General features: G+C 42.7%; 1 protein-coding gene across 1 annotated transcript in view; it reads left to right on the top strand.

Moving 5' to 3' along the window:
* The first annotated feature begins 18,110 nt into the window (after window positions 1-18,110).
* Window positions 18,111-25,043, top strand: part of CDYL2 (chromodomain Y like 2) — a 211,182-nt gene continuing 204,249 nt past the window's right edge. Inside the window, exon 1 of the mRNA XM_033219103.1 lies at window positions 18,111-18,558. Within this exon, the coding sequence (XP_033074994.1) occupies window positions 18,535-18,558 (24 nt within the window). The 5' untranslated portion in view covers window positions 18,111-18,534. The remainder of the gene's footprint in view (window positions 18,559-25,043) is intronic.

Here is a 25,043-nt window from a genome sequence, read left to right as displayed (position 1 = left end):
TCTTCACAGATCTTCGTACCAAATTATGATTACATCGTTACTTTCCCCTTTCCATTTTAAAACTAGATTTAGGCCAGGCACAGTGGCGGGCACCTGTAATCCCTGCTACTCGGGAGGCTGAGGCAGGAGAATTGCTTGAACCTGGAAGGCGGAGATTGCAGTGAGCCGAGATCGTGCCACTGCACTCCAGCCTAGATGACAGAGTAAAGCTGTCTCATACAAACAAACAAACAAAAAACTAGATTTAAAATGACTTAAACTTAAGTATTTTTACCAACTTCAGTTTTATTGCAGCCCCATTCCTAAGATTTAAATTTTGATTATAGCATACAATCAGGCAAGTTCTTTTTCAAGAAGGGCACATGAAAAGTATATTTACTGAGTTCTTGTTAATATGAGAATGTTATTGTGTTGTGTATTCATGTAAATAACTACTTTCTTTGTATAAAATGGTTATAGTTTTAAACTGTTAAAACTTTAGCTCACCATTTTCTTCTGTGATATCTTCAGATTTTGCTTCTGTTGTATTTTTTCTCTTTAGTCATAATTTTTATCATATCTTTGTTCTCCAATCTCCACTTTCCGTAATTGCCATATTTTCTTTCTTCATCTTAAAATCTTTGTCTTTTTATGCTAAATTCTGCGGGACAAGGGGAAAGGGAGTATTCTGAAGTTTACTATCCACATCGTATACTGTCAATTGTCTACAATGTTGGTTTTTCTTTCTTTTTTTTTTGAGACAGGGTCTCACTCTGTCTCCCAGGCTGGAGTGCTATGGCCCAATTTCAGCTCACCGCAACCTCTGTCTCCTAGATTGAAGTGATTCTTCTGCCTCAGCCTCCTGAGTAGCTGGGATTACAGGTAGGTACCACCATGCCTGGATAGTTTTTTTGTTTTTAGTAGAGACAGGGTTTCACCATGTTGGCCAGGCTGGTCTTGAATTCCTGACCTCAAGTGATCTGCCCGTCTTGGTCTCTGAAAGTGTTGGGATTACAGGTGTAAACACCACACCCGGCCTTACAATGTTGATTTTAATTTTACAGCATTTAAATTTTCCTTGAAATCTTTTCTGTCGTTCACATTAAAAAAAAAATCTTTCTGTTGCCTATTCATCTCAATCTTACCTTACGAGTCTCTATTATTATGAAATATTTATAAAAGCTTATTATTTTTTGTTCTTTTTTGAGTTTTGAAATTTTTCTTCTGAATTTTGGAGTAGCTTATCTTTAGAGGTAGGCTGTTCCTGGGTTTCTTATTATTTAGTAGCTGTGTCTTTTCTCAGATTAAATTCCCTATCTTCCCACTTACCTTGTGCTGAAGAATACTGAAATTACAGCTTTGTAGATAATTATACATTCAGCAAAGTGTAATAACTCACTCTTAAGAGAAAAATATTCTTCTTAATATGTATTTTTAGCTATACTGTTAATTTAGATCAATAAAATAATACTTTTCTCCAGAAATAACTTTGCCTTTAATGGTCTTCTACTTATTCTGAAGAGTCAATTTATGAAAATGCTTTTATTGTTTTTTTTTTGTTGTTGTTGTTAAAGGACCTAGATTTTTAAAAAAATGTCATTTCTTAGAATATTTTTTGATTTACAGAACATTTGCAAAGATAATAGCGAGAGATCCATATATTGCTCAGTTTTCCCTATTATTAATACCATACATTAATACGGCACATTTGTCATACTTAGTGACCAACACTGATACATTTTCATTAACTAAAGTCTGTGTTTTCTTCAGACTACCTTGATTTTAACCAATATTCCTTTTTCTGTCCCAGGATCCCATCCAGGATCCCACATCACATTTGATTGACATGTCTCCTTAGATTCCTCTTGGTTGTGACAGTTTCTCAGACTTTCCTTGTTTTTGGTACCCTTGACAGTTCCGAGGAGTACTGGTTGTATATTTTGTAGAATGCCCTTTGGCTGAGATTTGTCTGATGTTTTTCTCATGATTTGAGTGGGATTATGGGTTTTTGAGGGAAATATCATTTTTATCATATTGTATCAAGGGTACATGTTCACGATTTGTCCCTGTTGCTGTTGGTGTTGATCACCTGGCTAAGGTGATCAGGTTTGTCAGGTTTCTCTAAGGTAAGGTTATCAATGCTCACCCCCTCACCCTTTCCATACTGTACTCGTTGGAAGGAAGTCACTATGTGCACCCCACTGTTAAGGAGTGGGGATTTATGCTCAATCTCCTTAAGGTTGGAGCATCTATATACATCACTTGGAATTCTCCTGCACAGGAAAATAGTCTGTTCTCAACCATTTACTTATTTATTTAGTTATTTCACTATTGACTCATAAATATTTATTTTATACTCTGAATTTAATCCAATACTACTGCATTTATTTTGTACTCAAATTGTTCCGGCTTTGACCACTGGCAACATTTTCAGTTGGCTTCTTTAACATGCCCCCATCACTGTGGGTTTATTTATTTTTGAGCACTTCCTTATTTTCTGGACTCATAAGATGTTCCAGGCTCATCTTGTGTATTTCCCATCCTAGTCCTAGAATCAGCCATTTCTCTAAAGCAAAAACACCCTGGTTCTTTTTACTGGAGAACGGTATTAGAAATCCAGATCTGGGCAGTGGATTTGCCCAATGCTACTGGGGTGTTGTTACTTCTAGACCCTCTCAGTTGACAGAATAAGGAAATATGTATATACCTACCTGCATATATATACACATATTTTTATATATAACTATCTGTATATTAAGTGAAATATGTTCGTACTGACATCTCCAGCTCCAGTCCATTACCACATGGGTTGTTCTAGCCTCCTCCCATCACTTCTCTGTAAACTCCTCTTGCAGAATCTTGCTTTTAAAAAACATTTCCGGGCCGGGCGCGGTGGCTCAAGCCTGTAATCCCAGCACTTTGGGAGGCAGAGACGGGCGGATCACGAGGTCAGGAGATCGAGACCATCCTGGCTAACACGGTGAAACCCCGTCTCTACTAAAAATACAAAAAACTAGCCGGGCGAGGTGGCGGGCCCCTGTAGTCCCAGCTACTCGGGAGGCTGAGGCAGGAGAATGGCGTGAACCCGGGAGGCGGAGCTTGCACTGAGCTGAGTGAGCTGAGATCCGGCCACTGCACTCCAGCCTGGGCGACAGAGCGAGACTCCGTCTCAACAAAAACAAAAACAAAAAAAACAAAAAAAAAAATTTCCGGCCAGGGGCGGTGGTTCATGCCTGTAATCCTAGCACTTTCGGAGGCCGAGGCAGGCGGGTCATGAGGTCAGGAGTTCAAGACCAGCATGACCAACATGGTGAAATACTCTCTCTACTAAAAATACAAAAATTAGCCGGGCATGGACATGTGTGCCTGTAATCTCAGCTCCTCAGGAGGCTGAAGCAGGAGAATTGCTTGAACCCAGGAGGCAGAGATTGGCGTGAGCCGGGATCGCACCACTGCACTCCAGTCTGGGGGGACAGAGTGAGACTCCGTCTCCAAACAAAAACAAAAACAGGAACAAAAAACCAAATGCTTAGCATGTCAGGGTGGAATAAGACAGGTCAAGACTCTGTCTAGAAAAAAAAGTTAAAAAACATTTCCTTAACTAACATTATGTTTTAATGCTATAAATATATCTATGTTTTAAGTGTGTATGTATTACAGGTTCATTGTAGAACATTTGGAAAATTAATTCAACAATGTCCATGGGAGAAAATCCAAATCTCTTTCTAGACTCAATCACTGCTAACATCTTCATGCACATGCACACAATTTTATAAATAAAACTGTGGTGATACTAGACATACTGTTTTGTAATCTGCTTTTTCTACTCACCAAGGTATAATAAACGTTACCACCATGTCATTAACTATTTTTCTTAAAGGTCATGATTTTAATTACTTGCAGAATATTAACCTTTAGTTTTGAACATTTGAGTTTTGATTGTTTTGGTATTAAAAATAACTATAATAAGTACTTTAAAACATAAGTCATTATGCACATATCTGATTTTTTTTATTTAGACTACTTTGTGGAAGTTAAATTACTGGGCCTTAGAGTAGGAATATTTTAAGTAGTATGATAAACAATTCCAAATTTCCTTTCAGAAAAGAAAGTAATTTAGCTTCCTACCAAAATTGTATATAAGCCATTTTCTCTACATCCTTAGTAACAGTACATATTGAAATAATTTTTAAAAATAATCAATTAATTAAAATGACATTTCAGTGTTGGTTTATGTTGAATTTCTTTTATTATAAGTGTGTTTGAATAGCCTATTTCCTAAGTTCATTGCCCATGTATATTTCATTTCTATATTTCCTGTCAATGCCTTTTTCAGTTTTTTATTTTAAAAATTATTTCAAAATAATATTTTAGTTTCAAAATAATACTTTTGGTTTCAAAATAAATATGTACTCAATACAGAAAACTTTAAAAAACACAGAAAAAGACAAAGGAAACATAATTACTTATGATTCCATTACCCATTCTTACTTCATTGCTCTCATTTTCACTTTGATGTGTGCTGAGGTCTGAATGTCTGTTTCCTCTCTGCAAATTCTCACATTGAACCCTAATCACCAGTGTGATGGTTTTAAGAGAAGCACCTTTGGGAGATGACTAGATCACGAGGGTAGAGCCCTCATGAATTGTATATAAAGGATGAGTGCCTTTATAAAGGAGGCCCCCCAGAGAGCGGCCTTGCCTCTCCATCATTCCAGGATGCAGAGAGAAGGTGTCGTCTGTGAACCAGAAAATGAGACCTCCAGACACAATCTGCCTTGATCTTGGACTTCCCAGCCTCCAGAACTTTAATAAATAAATTATGTTGTTTACAGTTTACCCAGTATATGGTATCTTGTTATAGCTGCCCAAATGGACTAGGACAATGTGTCTATATTCCAGAAATTATATTTTATAAATGGTTAATTGGGAAATGAGTCTCTAAAATGGTTATAAAAAGGTCAATCTGCCTTGATCTTGACTTCCCAGCCTCCAGAACTTTGAGAAATAAATTGAGTTGTTTACAGTTAACCCAGTCTATGGTATTTTGTTATAGCTGCCCAAATGGACTAAGACAATGTGTCTGTATTCCAGAAATTATTTTATATTTTATAAATGGTTAATTGGGAAAATGTTGTACCAGCCTCCTTGTTTTGTAGTCCGCTTATCTATCACTTAATCATTATTATTTCCCCAGTTAATACACAATAGTCTTTTCCTACTTTGAAGGAAGCTACTCTTGAGAATGCATATCTATGCATCTTTTCTGTGTGCTTCCTTCATCAGGATATCTGATTGCATTCAACAGGACCCAAATCTGGACTATTTCCTAATTCCATGGCACCATTCTCTGTCCATGTGGATTTCTGCAGGATCAGCTTCCTGGAATTACCAGCCATGGTGTTCCCTTGAGTTGCTGTCACTGCCAGTCTCAGCCTTGGGGACAGTGGGTAGGAGACATGGTCACTCTCGGCTTTATTACCACATTCTAAGCACATACACAGCTGTCTCTGAATTTTCCACAGCACGATTGAGATATGGCTGTAACATTTCACAAAACTTGTCTAAAGATCTTCACAAAGATCAAAACTTGTCTAAAGATCAAAACAAGAAAAATTGAACACACAGAAAATTAAAACCAATAACTGGGTTATTTGCTGAGTTCACAGATTCAAGTGCCTCTGGCCGAGTCCCCAGCCAGCACTTCCAGGGCCACTTCCTAGATGGGATGACCTTGGTACAGTCTGCTCACCCCCATTTATTTGCTGGTGGCTTCTTCTGAAGCCCTTTTCCGTGGTGGAGCTTCAGGTTCCTGCCCCTCTGCAAATTCTCACTTGTCATCTCCAGATTGGTTCCCACCAGGATGATTGACAGTTGCAGAGGCCACACTTTTCAGAAATAAAAATAAGCCTAACACCCTGCACACAGTGTTCTTTTGGACACTCTCTCCAAACAGATTGTAATGATCAGGCACCTGTACGTTTTCTGCAGTCAAATTACTCAGCATAAAATTGAAGTCCCCCTATAGGCTAGCAGAAACTCAAAAAGACACAGGCATAAAGCTAATTATTGCAGTACTATTTGTAATTGTAAAAGGCTGTCCATCAACAGGGGACTGGTTGAATAAAGTATGATACAGCCACATCATGGGGTATTATGCAGCTGTCTGAAGGAAGAGTAATTCTGAATAATGTTAAGGATGATCTAGGATGTACTGCTTACTGAAAAAAGCAAGGTAGAGAAAACTGCATAGTATACCAACTTTTTCTAAGAAAAGGGGGTATATACATGTATCTGTTTATCTGTTTATATTAAAAATTCAGTAATAAACCATGAAATGGTTACCTACAAGGGGAGTGAAGGAAGCTAGACTTCTGTAACTATACCTTGTTTGTTGATTTAATTTTGGAATCATGTAAATGTTTCACACAATTAAAAAATTGACCATTAAAATGTAATCCCTAAAAATCAAAATGAAAACGAGTGAATCTTAGCAAATAGTGAGTTGGTGATGTAACCAAGCGTGAAGTTGTTTCAAGTGACTTTAAAACAAAGTCGTTTGACTGGACATCCTTTGTGGGATATACTGTAAGTTCTGAAAGAACTACACAACATTTTGGGCTTTGTCCATTGGAAAACACTAGAAACAATGACCAACCCATAGTCACAACCTGGTGTTCACATTATGGTATCTTAATATCATTTCTTAGTAAAAGGAACCAGGAATCAATGGTGAAATGTTAGACCCTAAGTCTGGTGGAGGAAATGGTCAAGATGAGTCTGAGTATCTTATACTAGAAAGCAAGGATGCTAGCAAAGGCTCAGGAGCTAGCTGGAAGGCTCAGGAGCTCCTGCTACCCAAAGCAGGAGCAATTTGAGCAACAAGAAGAGGAACATCCATGTCCCTGCAAAGGACATGATCTTGTTCCTTTTTATGGCTGCATAGTATTCCATGGTGTGTATGTACCATATTTTCTTTATGCAGCCTATCATTGATGGGCATTTGGGTTGATTCCATGTCTTTGTTATTGTGAATAGTGCTGCAGTGAACATATGCATGCATGTATATTTATAATAGAATGATTTATATTCATTTGGTTATATACTACCCAGTAATGGGATTACTGGGTCAAATGGTATTTCTGGCTCTAAATCTTTGAGGAATTGCCACACTGTCTTCCACAGTGGTTGAAATAATTTATATTCCCACTCCTCAGCAAACTAATGTGGGAACAAAAAGCCAAACACTTCATGTTCTGACTTGTAAGTGGAAGCTGAATAGTGAGAACACGTGGACACAGGGAGGGGAACAAGACACACTGAGGCCTGTTGGGGGAGGGTGGGGGTGGGGAGAGAGCAACAGGAAAAGTAGCTAATGCATGCCGGGCTTAATACATAGGTGATGGGTTGATAGGTGCAGCAAACCACCATGGCACACATTTACCTGTGTAACAAACCTGCACATCCTGCACATGTACCCTGGAACTTAAAAAAATAAAAAGAAGAGGAACAATGGCAATGTGGTGAAACATTAAATGTTCTAAAGTTCATGAGTTCACAATGACACTAAAATCCCTCATGATCCTTTGGAGGATGGTAGAGAACCAACTCGTTTAGAGAACTGATAAGGAAAAGAATAAATCATTTGGCCAGCCTTTCCTGCACAAATGTACCCCCAGAGAAATGATAGTTGATCAGGGACGATTTCATAGATGTATCCAGCTAATAAATAGGGAAGAAATAATAGATGCTCACGATGTTGCAATTTCTATTGAAATAGTGAATCTAGGCAAGGGTCATCAGTGACTGCAAAGATTAGAAAAAGGAGGGCAAGCAAACATTATATGCCTTGTGATGAAAGCACACACTACCAGCTATAAAGTCCTCTTCCTCCCGAAACAAACACAAATGTGATCAAGCCTCTAAATCTAGCTACCAGTATATAGGAAATACTCCATAGAGAAGAATGTGCTAAATGACACCACTGAGAAATAATCCAGCTTCTTTAACAAACAAATTGCAAGAAAAAGTTAGCAGGGATGAGGTACCTAAAGGTTAACAAAGATTTAAGAAACACTGAAAACGAGTATCATGAATAGATGTCTAGATTCTGATTTGTATACACCAACTGTCAAAGAGTATGAGACAAAAAGTATTTATGAGAAATGTGGACATCAACTGGATACTTGATAATATTAAGGAATTAGTGTGAATTTAGGTGTAATGATGGAGTCGTGGTTACATTTAAGAGAACAACTCTTATCATTTAGAGATACATATTGACACTTTCAGATGAGATGATGTAATGTCTAGGACTTGCTTCAAAGTAATCTAGTGTGTGTAGTGAGGGAATAGGGCAGTAGAAATGAAGTAAGAATGGCTTTGAACTGGTGGATCTTGTAGCTGGGTAACAAGTACATGCACACTCATATTATTTGCTCTGCTTTTGCATAGGTTTGGAATTTTTCATTGTAAAAAAAAGGGCAAAATACTTAAAAAAGAAGAAGGAGAAAGAAGAAAAAAACCTCACCCGTAGGACTTCACCAATACCCTTTAATTATGTTCCCTTAGGATTCTTCCCAATGCTTGTGGTGAAGAATGATGCTTTCATTTCCTGTGTGTTCCTGGGCTCCTCTGGTTGAGGACACTTCTTGAATGAGAACATGCACTTTCACCTCCCAAGATGTAGGAACAATGCATTCTATTTAAAAAAGAAACATTTTCGTATCATCTGCAAGATGCAACTTTACCCATAACACAGACAGCCTTTTTCGTGATTCCTTAGAACTGCAGTTCTCAAAGAGTGGTCCAGGCAAACTTGCGGCTGTTGAAGCAATTTCAGGAATCCGTATGGTCAAAACTATCTTCATAGTAATACCAAGACTTTTTGTCTTTTTCGTGCCCATTCTCTCACCGGTGTATAGAGGAGTTCTCTAGAAGCTCTGCAGCTCTAGATAACTTTATTGCATTTACAGCTAATGGAATGTGTGTTTGCGTGTTATTTTTATGTGTGTGTATTCTTGTATTTTTTCAGTTTGTTAATAGCTTTAATATCCATAGATATAACCCACATAAATAAAAGCTCTTCAAAGTCTGTAATCACATTTAAGAGTGTCAACGGATCCTGAGACCAAAAAGTTGAGAAACTCTGATCAGACAGCAGTTAGGCACTCGATGGACACATATGCATTTCACAATAATGTCACTGATTTACCATGCACAAAGAAAAACTGCATTTTGATCTTCCTAGACAAAGGAGCATTGAACTCACAAACTTAAATCTAAGCTCTTTCTTCTTATAACACAAACAACTAAAAAATTGATACTACTTGCTTCCTACCTTCCATCCACCTTTCACCCCAAGGTTTCAAAGTCACGGGACTGGCCGGGCGCGGTGGCTCAAGCCTGTAATCCCAGCACTTTGGGAGGCCGAGACGGGCGGATCACGAGGTCAGGAGATCGAGACCATCCTGGCTAACACGGTGAAACCCCGTCTCTACTAAAAAAAATTACCAAAAACTAGCCGGGCGAGGTGGCAGGCGCCTGTAGTCCCAGCTACTCGGGAGGCTGAGGCAGGAGAATGCCGTAAACCCGGGAGGCAGAGCTTGCAGTGAGCTGAGATTCGGGCACTGCACTCCAGCCTGGGCGACAGAGCGAGACTCCGTCTCAAAAAAAAAAAAAAAAAAAAAAAAAAAAACAAAGGTACGGGACTATTGCTTAGTCAAGGCTCAAGGCCAACAACTTGAGTATTTTTTCTCTTCCATGTTAGCTATGTGCAAGAAAGAACTTTTCCCAAGCATGCAGCCAACAGAGAGTCTGGGCCTACTTAAGGCAACAGAAGCTCTACCTGTCTTTTCCAGAGGATGTCCCAGGGGTCATGAAATTTTCTTCTTACATTATAAAATGAAGCCAATGTTTTTTACCTTGTTGAAATGATAAAATGATGCAACATGCATGAAATCATTAAGTTCTGCCTACAATACCTAGAAGGAATGGTAAATTCCTTTCATAGAAACTGCTGGAGTCCATAAACAGTGCAACACATTTCTTTCCTTTTCCTTTTATTTACGGTCAAAGAGAATCTCAATTGGGTTTCTGGGAGGTCTTTCCTTTTTGCTCTCCCTCCCTTGTTTCTCAGTCCGTCTCCCAACCCCAATATCCATGGTCTTTTCCATCCCTCAATTCTTATCCCAAATTCACTCTCTTTCAGGTCTTCAAAGTTCTGAACATTAATCCTGATTCCATCCTGGGTGGGACAACAGCAGGTCCTTACAGTGTAAGTGGGGGAGGCAAAAAAGAGCCGAGGGAAACAAAAGATGGTCACACTTGGAAAGCAGGCGGCCCAGGCAGATGCTTATGAGTGGTAGCTGCCATTACTGGCAGCACCATTTCAAGAGTCCTTCTCATTGCTGTTGTGGCCCTACTCTGACAATCTTTGTTCTAATCCATTGACTGACAGTTTTGTTTGTAGTCACCTCCACCCCAAACCCCATGTCATTACATCCCTCCTTATGAAGCCTAAGCTAGAATGGTAATCATCATTCTATCATTTATAATAACTTCCTTACAAATACTCTTAACTCTCTTACTCATCTCTCCTTCTATTGACCTCATATGGCAAATCCCACCCTTGGTTAAATCCAATGCCCCATCTCCTTCAGCCTGACCCCGAACAGCTGATTGTGAATGGATAAATTACAACCACATTGACTGCTCTGACTAGCCTAACTTTAACTTATGACCACAAATATCCAGTGGGCCTTCAGCATCTTCCAGCAATGCCATGATATTTTCCTAGTTAACCCATTCTTGAGCTGACTTTTCATATTTTTAAATCTGTCCTCAAACATCTAACACTAGAAAAACCATTCACGTGTTGTCTAAATGTGGATACCTTTGGGAGTGAAAGAGGTTCTATTAACAGTTTTTTTGTGTGTCGGGGGATACAACAGTCAAACCAATATTGTTTCAGGCAAATCACATTCCCCTATCTGATACATTCTCTTTTTTCCTCACTTTCATCTGATGACTGCATGGTTTATTTTATGGAGAATACAGAAATAATGAAAGAGAGCTCCAATCTGTCAGGCCACTTCATCTGTAGCCATGCTTGTTCTTCCAATGGATGGTGTTTGAATTTCCTGCAGCTGCTGTAATAAATTACCAAAATGTGGTGGCTTAAACTAATACAAATTTATCCTCTCATGGTTTTGGAGGCTAGAAATCTGAAATCTAGGTGTTGGCAGGGCTCCAGGGAAGAATTCTTTCTTGCCCCTTCCCAGCTTCTGGTGGTAGCTGGCAATCCTTGGCATTTCTTGTCTGGCAGATGCATCACTTCAATCTCTGTGTCCATCTTCATATGGCCTTCTCTCTGTGTGCCTCTGCCTCTGTTTTCTCTTCTTATATGGACACTGGTTATTGGATTAGGGTCCACCCCTAATGACTTCATCTTAACTAATCACATCTGCGAATAAGGTCATGTTCTGAAGTTCTGGGTGGACGTGAATTTTGGGGGGACAGAATTCAACCTAATACAGATTGACTCTGTGCTCCTAAGTTTAGTTCCTCCACTTTGGACCTCTGCATCCCCTCTCTGCTGGCATTTTCAAAGACTCTGTTCCTGCAATTCTCTCTTCTCTTCATTGCACAACCATTTTCCCGTATTTATTGCATGCCTATCATTTAACAAACATACTGTAATAGCTTCTTTTTTTTTTTTTTTTTTGAGACGGAGTCTCACTCTGTTGCCCAGGCTGGAGTGCAGTGGCACGATCTCGGTTCACTGTAAGCTCCACCTCCAGGGTTCACTCCATTCTCCTGCCTCAGTCACCTGAGTAGCTGGGACTACAGGTGCCCACCACCACTCCCGGCTAATTTTTTGTATTTTTAGTAGAGACGGGGTTTCACCGTGTTAGCCAGGATGGTCTCGATCTCCTGACCTCGTGATCTGCCCACCTCGGCCTCCCAAAGTGCTGGGATTACAGGCGTGAGCCACCGCGTCCTACTAATAGCTTCTATATTAAAAACTCTTCCTGCCTCTGGCGCCCCCCTCTACCTACTGACCCACTTCTCTGCTTCTTTATAGCAAAAGGCCTTGAATGAGTCACCTGTGCTCACCATCTGCACTTCTTCTCTGCCAAAGTTCTATTTAACTTGCTTCAGTCTGACTTTGAACTTTCCTGTACCACCAAAACCCGTCTCCATGTTGCCAAATCCTAGTCCTCTTCTTACCCAACCTTCCACCAACATTTAAGGTTCATTCTGCTGTCGTTCATTTGAATCTGGGACAGCACATTCTGTTGGTTCCCTCTCTCACTCACGCCTTCTTAGACTCCTTCACTTCTTCCTCACCTTCTTCTTGACCCTTGAATGCTAACCTGCTCTAGGGCTCAGTCCTAGGGCCCCTCCTCTTTCAGACTTGCATTCACCCCACCAGTGATCACAGCGAGTATCCTTTCATTGTCATTGGACATCATTGTCATTGATGTCCAGCCGAGTTCCTGACTCACATATCCAGTACCTCCTTGACTCTACTTGGATATTGAATTCCCACCTCAAAATTATCCTCAAATGGAACTATTGATTTCCCTTCACTCACCCCTGATACCACCTACAAATGCAATACTCACCCATTGTCCTCAGCTCAGTAAATGGCACCTCCATTCACTTGAATACTCAGGCTAAAAATTTAGCATTCCTTTCCCTTCCTCATGTCTCAAGTGTTATCCTACTTACCCTCAATCCAACTGCATCTCTTCATCTTGACAGCTTCCTCCCTATTCCACATCACTAGGACTTCACTCAGGGACTTTTCCCAAGGTGGCCAGCATCACCTTGTCCTTCTTCATACCATTCTCTTATCTAGGAGCTGAGTGATCTGATCATATCATTCCTTTCCTCAAAGTCTCCCAGATGACCCCTCCTGTCACTTGGAGGAATCCAAATTCTTTTCCTTGGCCTACCCGGACCTTGGTTAGCTCTCTGTCTCTTCCCATGTTCATTCTTGCTCAGTTGGTTTCAGCCAGACTGGCTTATTTGCAGGACCTTGAACACACCCAGTTTTTCCAGCCTCAGGGCTTTGCCCTTGCTATTTTCTCTCTCTGACATTCTCTGCCCTTTGATTTGATTTGTATCCTCCTTCACTTTGTTCAAATTTCTGTTGCAGTGTCCCCACCTTAGTGAGGACTTGCCCAAGCACCTTATCTAAGCCAGCACCCCTTCCTGTCCCCGGCACCCTCCATCTCAGTTCCTGTCCTTTACCTGCTTCAGTTTTCTTCCTAGTTCACATCACTACCTGAAATAAAATGATGTATATCTATATTTTATTTTCTTGGTTTATTCTCTGTCTCCTCTGTACTGTAAGTTCCATAAGGATGGGACACTCTTTGTTTTGTTCAACAAGAATAAGCTCCATAAGGGTAGGGCACTATTTTGTTCAACAAGAGTAATATCTAGCACACTGTAGATATTAAATAAGTATGACTTTAATAATAATAAACATTATTATGGAAGTAAAATATATCAAATGAATGCTGAAAATAAAGCTTAATTAGTAACAAGAATTTCTGCATAGCTTGAAAACAATACTCAGTTTGAAGGTTTTGTTTGACTTAATGCCTTTCTATAGATACCTTTGACATTCAAGGATATTAGTGACTCATATTAAGTTTGAAATGGGTAAGAGTTGTAATTACAACAGGGACCATTACACAGCCCTTATTACCGATGCTTTGCATGGATTAGCTTATTTAACTCTGAAAACAACTCTCTGGGATATCTATCACTTCAATTTATAGATAGGGTGTGGTGATTTTAAACTATGTCCATAAATTCTTTGATAGTCCTCCCTTTAAAAGGTGGAGTCTAATTTGCTTCCTTTTGAGTATGAGCTTGGCTTAGTGGTTCAGTTCTAAAGAACAGAATAAGTGACTATGTTTGGTGTCTAAGATGAGATATTCAAAGGCATTGTGACTTCCTCCTTGTGCTCTCTCTTGGATCACCCAATGTGGGTCTTAGTTTTTCCACCTTCAAAGTGAGGTGTGTGGATCAGATAACATCTCCAGTTATCTAACCTGACATGTTGTAAATCATCTCTGCATCAAATAGCTTTCTTAGCATGGACTATAACATCAGCTTAGTTAGCTGCTCTGTGCTAGAAAAAGTTGAAGCTTTGACAGTTTTGCTTCATTTTGCTGGATTTGGGGGGCCAAGATGAGAATGACATGAGAACACTCAAGCAACCTTATGGAGAGATCCATGTGGCTAGGAATTTAGGCATCCTACCAACAGCCATATGAGGGTGCCATGTTGGAGGTGGATCCTCCAGCCCAGCCAACCCATCAGGTAAACGCAGTCCTAGCAAACATTTTGACTGCCATCTCACAAGAGATCCTGAACCAGAACCACCCCCAGTTAAGTTGCTGTTGAATCCATAACCCACACAAACTGTGAAATCAGAAATTCCTTCTGTTTAAAACCATTAAGTTTTGGGGATAATTCATTATACAGTAATAAATAACACATCTATTTGGAAATGGAAGGATAGAGAGGTTCAACCAAGAGGCTGATAGCAGATATCTAGTAGTGATGATGCAAGAATTGGAACCCAGGCCATCTGCCTCTAGAGCCCAAATGTTCAGCCACCACAGGATACAGGAGGTCAAGATTATGTCTCAAGTAATACTGGAAGGAGAATATTGCCACATTTTAATGCCACTGTCAAGGCAGTGGATACGATCTTTCCTTAGATATTAAACTTGCTGGTCTTGCTCTATTATATTAAAATGGCCGTATTCCAGGCAGCGACTGCCCTTGCTTCTAAGTTCCCTTTCTGCTTCAGATTTGTTTTGGTGTAAAGTAAACACCTACCGTTTCAGTATTTCTTCCACCATTTGTTTGGGCTTCTGCTCATACCCGACTCCCATCACGTAATTCTGGTAAAACTGCCAATTGTCATATTATTCCCATAGATAGGAGTGTGACTTAAGCCTGGCCAATCATAGTGTCCTATCAGTTATTGACTATGGTGATTGGACCAGTAAGACAGCATATGAGCTACACTGGCCAAATAGAGTCCTTCCCTGGGATTTAGAAATACCGTATGAGGCATAAGCTCAGATGAGTGGCCAGGTGTCATATACTTAGCTGCATGGAAGAAGCCTGACTTCAACAGGAAAGACACCAGCATGCAGAAAGAAGGAAAGAATAAGACAGGCTGTTTTATATCCTTTCAGACCTTGAATCCGGCCAATCCTGAGAGCAATTCCATTCTTTTCTAGTCAATGTGAGTCAGGAAATACTCTCTTGTTTTAAGTTAGAGCTTCCTATCAGTTGATCTTGAGTTACGACCAATATGAATAGTCTACTACAGTTTGTGGAAGATGGTAGCTATCTTCCATTCTCCATGAGCAACACTAGTTCTCTATCATCTGGAGAACCTAGAGCCTCACTGTTAATTGGTTGGGCTGACCTGCCTACCGTGGGTGAAGACCCTTCCCCCCTTCATCCCTCAGGAAGCACCTGCCTTTTCTGGAAGCTAGCCATGGTCTGGGGGTAAGCTCAAAATAAAATGGTGTTATGACGGATGGGTAGCTCAGTCACTCAGTTTAAAACCTTAGTCATCTCTGTATCCTTTCCTTAGTCGCGGCCCCTCCCCGAGTCCTCAATGCACACACATCCTGTTAGTCATCAAGTCCTGTTGATCTGAATCGAATGCTTCATGGAAGTAGGTGGAGTAACCATAATGAAAGTTAGCCTGGTTCTTCCTTCTGAACATCTCGCAAATCCAGTTTTTCTTCTTCATTTCTACTGCTACCACTAGGGACCATTGCAATTGGTCTCCCTGCCCCTAACCTCAAACCCTGCGGTCGATTTCCCATATTTCTTCCGGAATTTGTTTTCTACAGCGCACTTTTGATAGCCACATGCTTTTGATTGATTCAAAAGTCGTCATCAGTTTCTCCACTGTTGACCTGCTAAATAGCAAACTTCTTAGCTTGGCTTTCAAGACTCTCCACGAACTGACCCACATTCACCTTCCAGGGTCCTGTGACCTCCATAAACCAGTCTTCTAATCTTCTCATACCCCTCCCATGGTAGAATTGCCTACCATCTACCCTGAATTCTTCTCCTCACTGAAAACACTGTCCTTCCTTTTCTATGAGTCTTCAAGATCCATTTCAGTCCTGAAACATTTCCTGAGCATGGCCATCCACACTAAGTATCCTTTTCTGTGAACTCTGTAAACAACTGTTGTCTAGACTAGGGTTTTTCAAACTGCACTCACATTCTCAGGGAGTACTTGGCCAGTACAAGTCAAGCTTTTGGTGTTTTTGTAAAACTACTGATTATATATTCAAATTTGGCTGACTATATTATTTCCAAGCCCAGTTTCCTTCTTGTCTTCTTCCAAATTACATCCTCATGCTATGGTGGTGCATTTATTCATGAGTACAAATTAAGAATCATTAAAATTTGTTTTGCTACCTACAGATAGAGAACTGCTTATTATTACTGTTATTATTTAAAACCATGACCACCGGGAAAATAACAATATGAAGAGAGAAGTGCTATAACAATTTCAACAGTTTCTAAGCCAAATATGCTTTCTGATTTATTAATTCCTTACCCTTACCATTTTTTCCTTCATCATCTTCCTGTGGGATTTTAACTAGAAATTGGTATAAAATTTATTATATTGGCATAGTTGGAAAAACTTTCACTGTGTACCTGCTGTCTCTCAGGAATAGTGGAAGATGCTTGCGATACAAAGAAAAAAAAATCCAGATGGATTCAATGTGAAAGGACATTCTAGGCAGAGGGAACAGCAAATGCAAACCCATGTGTCCTGGAATGAGCCTGACATGCTCCAGGTTCCATGGATTTTTTTTTTTTTTTTTGGATTCAAAAATTTGGTCACTTTTCAAAGTTTGACAACTTCTGGATTAAACAACTTCTCGAGCCCCTCTGCCATCTCACTCTCCATGAGGGCAGTCCAGGTTGAGACTCAGATACAAATCACCTTTATTGAGTTCTGCTGGGATGGACAGGCCACCTCATGTGTACATGAATCCTCTCCTTAATTCTATTTAAATCACTTAGGTGACTATCACCATCTCCCATCAAGGTTCAGTGACCTGCCCACAGCCTCCCACGTAGAAAATGAGCCAGGGAGCACGTGAGTTAATGACACATCACATCTGGAGCAAGGCAGGCATTTCATGGGTGGGGATGAAGATCTTTCCTCCAATTTCAGAAGTCCAACCTTGCAGGTCCTGAAGTAACTATATACATATATTTTTATAAGGAGAACCCTTTAAGCAGAAGGGTGACCATTTATCCATGATATTGGTAGGAAGAGATGGCTTAGGAACGGGTTTGGGTTTTGGAGAACTTCTCTAGCTCCTCCAGCTCTGCAGCCTGTCATACGCAGGATGACCTTTTAGAAGAACAACTGAGTGCTCCATTACACTCCTCACTTGCGGATTCAAAGTCTCTGTGGGCAGGGTCCCAGTTGTGCCTGTCCAGGGACACTGTGCACTTGGGTTGACTTCGGTAAATGTTTGAGTAAGGGATGAGTGAACAAATGTGGGGAGAGGGGTTGTTGAGGGAAGGCCACGCCTGGTTCTAAAGACTTTTCAGGGTTTATTGGGTGGCCACGCCTGTCCTGGATCCCCATGGTGTCTCTGGATGGGCCATTTCATCCCTCCTCCCTGTGGCCTCCACATCTTACAACCCACCCTGGAGGGAGGGGCCGCGCTGCCCCGAGGGGCCAGGTCTCCCAGGCGGTGCCCACTCCCCTCCTGGGTGGAGGAGGGAGGTGGGGACCCCTGGCCGGCGGGGCTCGGTTGGGGCCCCTTCCCTGAGGTCTGCAACCGCAGCCCTCTACCTGGCTCTCCGGCCGCCCCTTCGCAGCCCCGGGTCGGGCATGCCCGGCGGGCACCTGGCCCGCCGCCCCCCGGGGTCCCCGCCAGCGGCCCCCAAAGCCGACCCGGGGTGGCTGGGCGGGCCCGAGAGCTCGTCGACTCCGGGACCGGTCCCCCGGGGCGCGGCCGGGCAGCAGCCCCCGCCTCCCCGCCCCGGGGGCCGGGCCGGGCTCCCGGGGGGCGGGGACTCGCCCAGTGGCAGCAGCGTCCGGGCCGGCGGCGGGCGCCGGGCGGCTTCCTGCAGGCGGCGCCGGGGCGAGCCGTTGCCGGCTGCAGCCACCGCCGCCGGGTCTCCGGGTCGCTGGGGCCGCGGCGCTCGGGCCGCGTCCGTGCCTCCCGGGCGCGCTGCGCGGCCGTCGCTGCTGCCCGCGCTCGTGCCGCCGCCGCCGCCGCCGCCGCCGCCGCCGCCGCTGCTGCCGGTTACGCCAGCCCCGCCGCCGCCCGCTCTGATTCTGCGCATAGGCAGCCCCCAAGCCTGTCATTCTGCAAAAACACAGTTTACTCAACACACCACACACACTCGCACACACACGCGCGCACACACACGCGCACACCGGCCCCCGCGCGCACACGCACGGAGGGCGCGAGCGAGCAGACGCTCACACCGGCGAGCCAAGTTCCGCAGCCTGGCATGGCTTCTGGGGACCTTTACGAGGTACGGGGACGCGGGGGCGCGGGCCGGCCCCAGTCCGCGGGCGGCGGCGGGCGGCGGCGGCGGGCGGCGGGGACCGGGCCGGGGCCGGGGCGGGCGCGATTCAGAGTTGCCGAGCCCGCGGCGGCGGCGGCGGCGGCCGGAGGGTGGCGGGGGCCGGGCGCGCCTCCCGCCCGCCGCCCGCCGCCCGCCGCCTCCCGCGGCGCCCGCGCCCGCTCCCTCTTTCTCTTTCTCTCGCACACACACTCTCTTACTCCATCTACTTTGCGGCCTTGGAGGGGAAGGAGGAAGCCGGGCGGAGCCGGGGCGGGGGAGGTAGCGGTCCCGGGGAGGTGTTTCTCGCCCGACGAGCCGCCTCGAGTGCAGAAAGTACAGGTAAAAGTCGGCGCCGGACGTACTGGGAATGCGGGGGGCCAAACCGCGGCCGGCGGGGGTGTGGGGCGGGGGGTGCGCGGCCCGGCTGGGCCGGGGGCGCGGGGGAGGAGGGGAGCGGGCGATCCGAGCGGAGCCTGGCCGGGGTGAGGCGGGGTCCCGGGTGGCTGCGAAGGGGGCGGCTCGGTGGGGGTTCGGGGGGACAACCGCCAAACCGCTCCCCGGGGCCCCCGGGCCATCTCCCTCACCCCCCACCTGCTGCCCCCGCACCGGCTCGGACGCCCTCCGGGCTCGGGCGTGGGGGCGGCCCTTGCGGGTGTAGTGCTCCCTGGGGGAGAAAGGGGGCGCTGCGGAGGGCCCTGGGTGGGAGGAGAACGTGGAAGTCTGAGGCAATGGGGACATAGGACACGGATGCGAGCCCAGCACCCAGCACTCTCGTCACCCTCAGTAGATACCTGGCTCCAGGTCCTAATGAGTAGTAGCCAGCATTGGATACTCTCATGTCTTTCCAAAAGTGGCGAAGGAAGACATTAGTCTGGCATCTTTCAAACAATGGAGGAACACCCATGGTCTTTGGGGAGCAAGGGCTTAGGAACACAACTGTTCCTGCTTTGGGTTTTCCGCAAGTGGACAACACAAGGAACAGCCAGCCACCACTCCCCGGAGGGAATGGCCTCAGAGGTGTTGGCCGCCAAGACCAGGTTAAGGATAAAGAAGTTAAGAGACTAGCCATCTTCAACCGGAGGGCCTGCTGGGCCTCCGAGAAACCAGCCTCATGGGTTAGCCTGGACCTGCACTTCCCTGGTTAACACGATCTGGTTCTCAAGGCTTTGGGCTACATTGAGATGAGCACCCAGAAGGGGTAGAATTAGCCTTTTGCATAAGACATTGCAGGGTGATCCACCCACGACAGACTGCAGGGGTGATTCAGAAGAAGTTCTTTCCTCTAGGCCCTCATGGGCAGTTGAAGCTTTTTCAGATGGTGAGTTTGCTGACTAGTGTTAGAGAAGAAGAATGGAGAAAGGAACACAGGTCTCCTGTGTGACCATGGTCTTGTGGATGATTCTGGAGTTGGTGAGGCCCAGGCCTTGACTGCCGGCCCGCAGGTTCAGGTGGGGTGGGTGGGAGACCTTAGAGCTCCTTGAAAGAATGGTGTACGTTGCCCTCTTCACTACACTGTGGCCTCCTCATCTCTATGCTAAGAGACAAGGTGAAGTTGGATAGAGATCTTGTGAAGAACTTCGGCAGATGTGGCCAATGGATCACCCAAGCGCCTTGGTCTGTTTCAAGATGGTGGAACAATTTCTGAAATGGAAAATTGAAGCACAGTAAAATAGAAGGTTTGATTGAGTTTCCTGAAGTGTAACCAGCACTGTGGGGACATTGGCTAAAAGTAGATATTGTTTAGGGGTGAAACTGATCTGGTTGGAATCGTGGAGTTTTCTACCCATTGAGGTTGAGTCTTCTTAGAGCTGTTGACCTTGCCTGAGTGAAAAGTTGTATCTTGAAGGTGTTAAGAGGATATACTAGGAGCCATCAGTACTTCCCCGTTTAAAGTTTAGAACTTATGAACCTTCTGGGGATAATTTCTTGTTTAATGTTCATCTGCAACTGCCCTCCTTAACGCTGGTAATTGTCGTTGCCAGATGAGTCTGTTAAGAGGAGAGTTTTCACGATGGCTTTGGAACTATCTTAGCATCTCAAGAGTTTTTATAGAATTTCAATAAGCAGGACAATAATAATAATTACTTCTGTGATAGTAGGTAATTGTGCTAGATGGAAAATGGGTTTCCCGTGGCTGATTATTTGCATAGTCATTACTAAAAGGGCTAAATTGCATTATGAGAACATAACCAATGTCAACATTTTTATAGCCTGTGTCTACATTACATAACATATACTGAGAAATTTAATTTATTGTTCAAATTTAGCTGTAAGAACAATTAAGAAGTGCTAAGTGTACATTAGCATATATATTTCTGACTGTAAAGTTGTTGTGTGGGTAGAAAGTAGGATATTGATTTAAGAAAAATATTGGAATATCCAGTGTATATTGACTGGCCTTGAAAGGAAAAAAAGAAAACAGATTTCATTCTAAATTATGAGACCTGTTTATTACTTTCATTAAATATTATACTAAAGTGTACATAAAATGACTTCTCGCAATCTCTACTCAAGAAAATATGTTTTTAGTGGGTTAAGAGTTCTTACATTTGTAATTGATATATTTCACCTGTGTGTCTGCTGACATTATCTTTGACCCTTTATGGTGAAGTGTGACTTGGATTGTAGAGATTCTTCATCTTTTCTTTGGCATTTCAGACAATTAAATTGTAAAGAGTGAACCTCCGTAAAGCAGTTTTTAGGAATAGGTGCTGATTTTTAAAGACACCGGAAAGCAAAAACTTTGTTTATGAAATAGCACTCTTCAATCATAATGAAGAAATAAGGAATGAAGCTCAGGTTCCCCAATCTTGGATCTTGATAGCTAGTTCTGATTTGTTTCTCCTGTAGTGGCGCTCTCATCATCTTCTGGTGCATTGTGGCCATCACTTATAGAAAGGTGATTTTAAATTTTGGGTTATGTCGTAGAGTCGGGTATCTGTCTGGATCCAAATTGAAATATCCAGATGCCCTGGTCTATATTCTGCTAAACATAGGGGCCATGGAGTGGCAGCCTGTGAGCCAGGTCTAGGCTGCATACACATTTTGCCTTGGCTCAATGGTAGATAAGAAAAACGATTTGAACACTTCTAGATGGAGCATATGATCTCTAGCTTGTCCCTGTCCCCTTGCTCCCTATTACCAGGCACCCATTCTCCTTATATCATTCACTGGGCTCCAGAAGACTTTAGAGTTTGCAACCCGATTCTAGTCAATCTTTTGCTAAGATGTTTGGGTGTCAGGAAGAAATAATCAGTGGAATAGGCACTCAGTTTTCTTGTTTCCCTCTGGGTTTCTATCTGCTTGTACATTCAATTACTTGTTGACTGAATCAGCGAGCAGAAGACTGGTTTAAGTATATAAAGTACCTTATGTGACCTTTTTTGTCCTTATGTTGAGTGTTACCCTCTATTGTCTTTTCTTTCCCAAGCTCATGGCCTCTTGGTGGTGGTAAAACCATGTGTAGGGGTGGCTCAGTTCTCTCTCTGTAGGGAAGTGTCCACAACTATCCTTTTTTTTTTGGATCTTTTCGGTTTGCGGTTGGTTGAATCCACAGATGTGGAACCCATGGATATGGAGGGCTGACTCTATCTGTACCTGGCATTCTGCAAAATCAGGCACCACTAAGAATAACAGAGTTTATGGGAAAAACAGGATTGAGGCAGACCACTAAAGAGCTGTGGAACGTTTTTAGCAAGTTGGTCCAGCCTTTGCCGTCTCCACATTGAGCTTTGCTTCCCTCTTGTCTCTGTGGATTGCATAGGGCATTTGCTTCTAAGAGAGACGATTTTATTGAAATTAAGTCTGATCCAGGGTGTAGCCTTTTTCGTTTATCTGTATAAGGAGAAATGTTTTCATAGCTGTTCTTGCAGTTTTGCCATGAGGTCAACATAGTGGAAAGCATAGTGGTTCTTGAAGCCGGTAAGTCAGCCACTGCTTATGTTAAAGAAAGGCACTTGAGTGCGTTTCCAGCTTTGTTCTGAGGTCTTTACACGTTGTTAAGTCTTTCTCTTTCCCTGTGAGAGTGCTTACCTTGATTGCCGCAAAGTATTAACAAGCTAGGAAAAATTGCATATGAACCAACACAGACATCATTCTTCTATTTACCAATCACGTCTAAGGTCATTCCTGTCAAAGAAATACATGTACTAGCAGAACTGATGGTCTGTGATACAACTTCTTGAGTCTCTGTACCAGTATTCGAAGAGGCAGCTATCTTCAGAGAAAATGTTATCAGTTGGATTGGATTGATTCTTTGGCACATAGAAGACACCTGATGAATATGGAATGAGTATGTGATTCTCCCACCTCTTGAAAGTTATTTTAAATTATTCCCTCTGGGCAGGCATCAGCTTATTTTCAAGTAGGCTTTTATGTCAGGTCATTCCTTAGTGCATGAGATAATTTCTTCAGGGGCTTAAGCTGTCCTAGTAAGGAGTTGATATGGTTCCTTGCAGCCTGGCCAGTTACTGAGAAGTGGTTCAGGCCTGGTGATTATTGAAGATCTTTGTATTGGAGGCATGCATTTAGATTACCAAGATTTGGATCCTTCTGTATCTCTCAGATGGTGAAAAGAAGTATAGGTGTGGTTGAATTCGTAGCACCATCATTTATTTGCTATTTCATTTTTATAGACCACCAAATATATGCCAGGCACTTGGGGAACAATGATGATCACGTCCTCCAGGAGCCCGGTGGGAGATACAGTTACCAAAACAAGTATTTTACAGTGCAGTGGGGAACTGTTAATAGGGACGATGGTGTTCTCTAGGAGCGTGTTGTCGGGGTTGGGGTATGTGACCATGATCAGAGTTGCTTGAGAATATTTATTATCTTTTCCGTTTTTGAAAGCATCTCTAAAAAATAAAAGCAAAAAAGAAATACTATAATATCTAAGGGAACTATTGTTATGTATTTAGCATGTAATTGGTGTTCAATAAATACTAATGTGATATCTGAATTAATTAAAATGTTAGCTTTTGGGGTACTTACAAAAGTAGGACCGGGTTTGTTTTCTATGTATGTTTACGTAATTTAAAAAACCAAATTGGGATACTGGGTACATATTCTTTGTAACCTATTTTATTTTCACTTATATATATATACACACACATGTATATATATGTAGATAATGTATATATAGATCTACATATATATGTAGATAATGTAGATAAGCATTTTCTCAAATGCTGAAATATTATTTTGTGTTATGATTTTTAAATGACAGGTTAATTTTCCCTTGGATGCACCATGTTTTCTGTAACGAATCCCCCTGTTATTGGACATCTAGATAGTTTCCATTTGTAAACCATTGTAAATATTGATGTTATGAACACCCATAAACACAATTATGTGTTTGTATGCATATCTTGCTAGTTTCTTCAGCATAAATTCTGAGAAGTGAAATTGCTGTGTAAAGCTGACCCTTAGACAATACTTGGATTAGGGGCATTGATCCCCTTTGATGTTGAAAATTCACATATAACTTTTGATTTCCCAGAAACTTAACTACTAATAGCCTGCTGTTGACTGGAAGTCTTACTGATAACATAAACAATTGATGAACATGTATTTGTATGTTATATGTAGTATGTACTCTATTCTTACAGTAAAGTAAGCTAAAGTGGAAAGTGGAGAAAATTTTCTTAAGAAAAATCGTAAGGAATAGAAGATATATTTCCGGTTCATTAAGTGAAGTAGATAATCATAAAGGTCTCCATCTTCATTGCATTCCCATTGAGTAGACTGAGGAGGAAGGGGAGGGGTTGTCCTTGCTGTCTCAGGGATGGCAGAAGCAGAAGGAAATCTGCCTGTAAATGTCCTGCACAGGCAGGCCGGGCATGGTGGCTTATGCCTGTAATCACAGCACAAGGCAGGCAGATAACTTGAGCCCAGGAATTCTAGACCAGCCTGGGTAACATGGAGAAACCCCTTCTCTACTAAAAACATATAGAAAATTAGCTGGGCATGGTGGTATGTGTTTGTAGTTCCAGCTACTCAGGAGGCTGAGGTTCGGGGATGGCTTGAGTCTGGAAGGCAGAGGTTGCAGTTAGCTGAGATCACACCACTGCACTCCAGCCTGGGTGACAGAGTGAGGCTCTGTCTCAAAAACAAAAAAGCGAAAAAACCCCTGCACAATTCAGACTCTTCTGTTCAAGGGTCAACTGTAGTTTGATGGATGGTAACATTTTTAATGCTGTTGATACATATTCCCAGATTGTCCTTCAAAATTAACAGTGGATTAGATTAGAGGAAGAATAGAAGTAGGGCAGCCAGTTAATGTGCTGTTTCAATAATTGAAAGAAGATGATGGTGGCTTCAACTAAGGGAGTGGTAGTGGCAATGGAGAGGAGTGGATGCAACTGAAAGGTTTAAAAAATCAAATTTGGTATATCAGTCAAGCTTATGTTTGGGGGCATATAATAGAAAATGTACAATAACAGTGGTTTAAA

The sequence above is a fragment of the Trachypithecus francoisi genome, unplaced genomic scaffold (genome assembly GCF_009764315.1).
Source record: "Trachypithecus francoisi isolate TF-2019V2 unplaced genomic scaffold, Tfra_2.0 Lachesis_group10, whole genome shotgun sequence".
Lineage (NCBI taxonomy): Eukaryota > Metazoa > Chordata > Mammalia > Primates > Cercopithecidae > Trachypithecus > Trachypithecus francoisi.
This window is presented reverse-complemented; position numbering and strand designations above follow the sequence as displayed.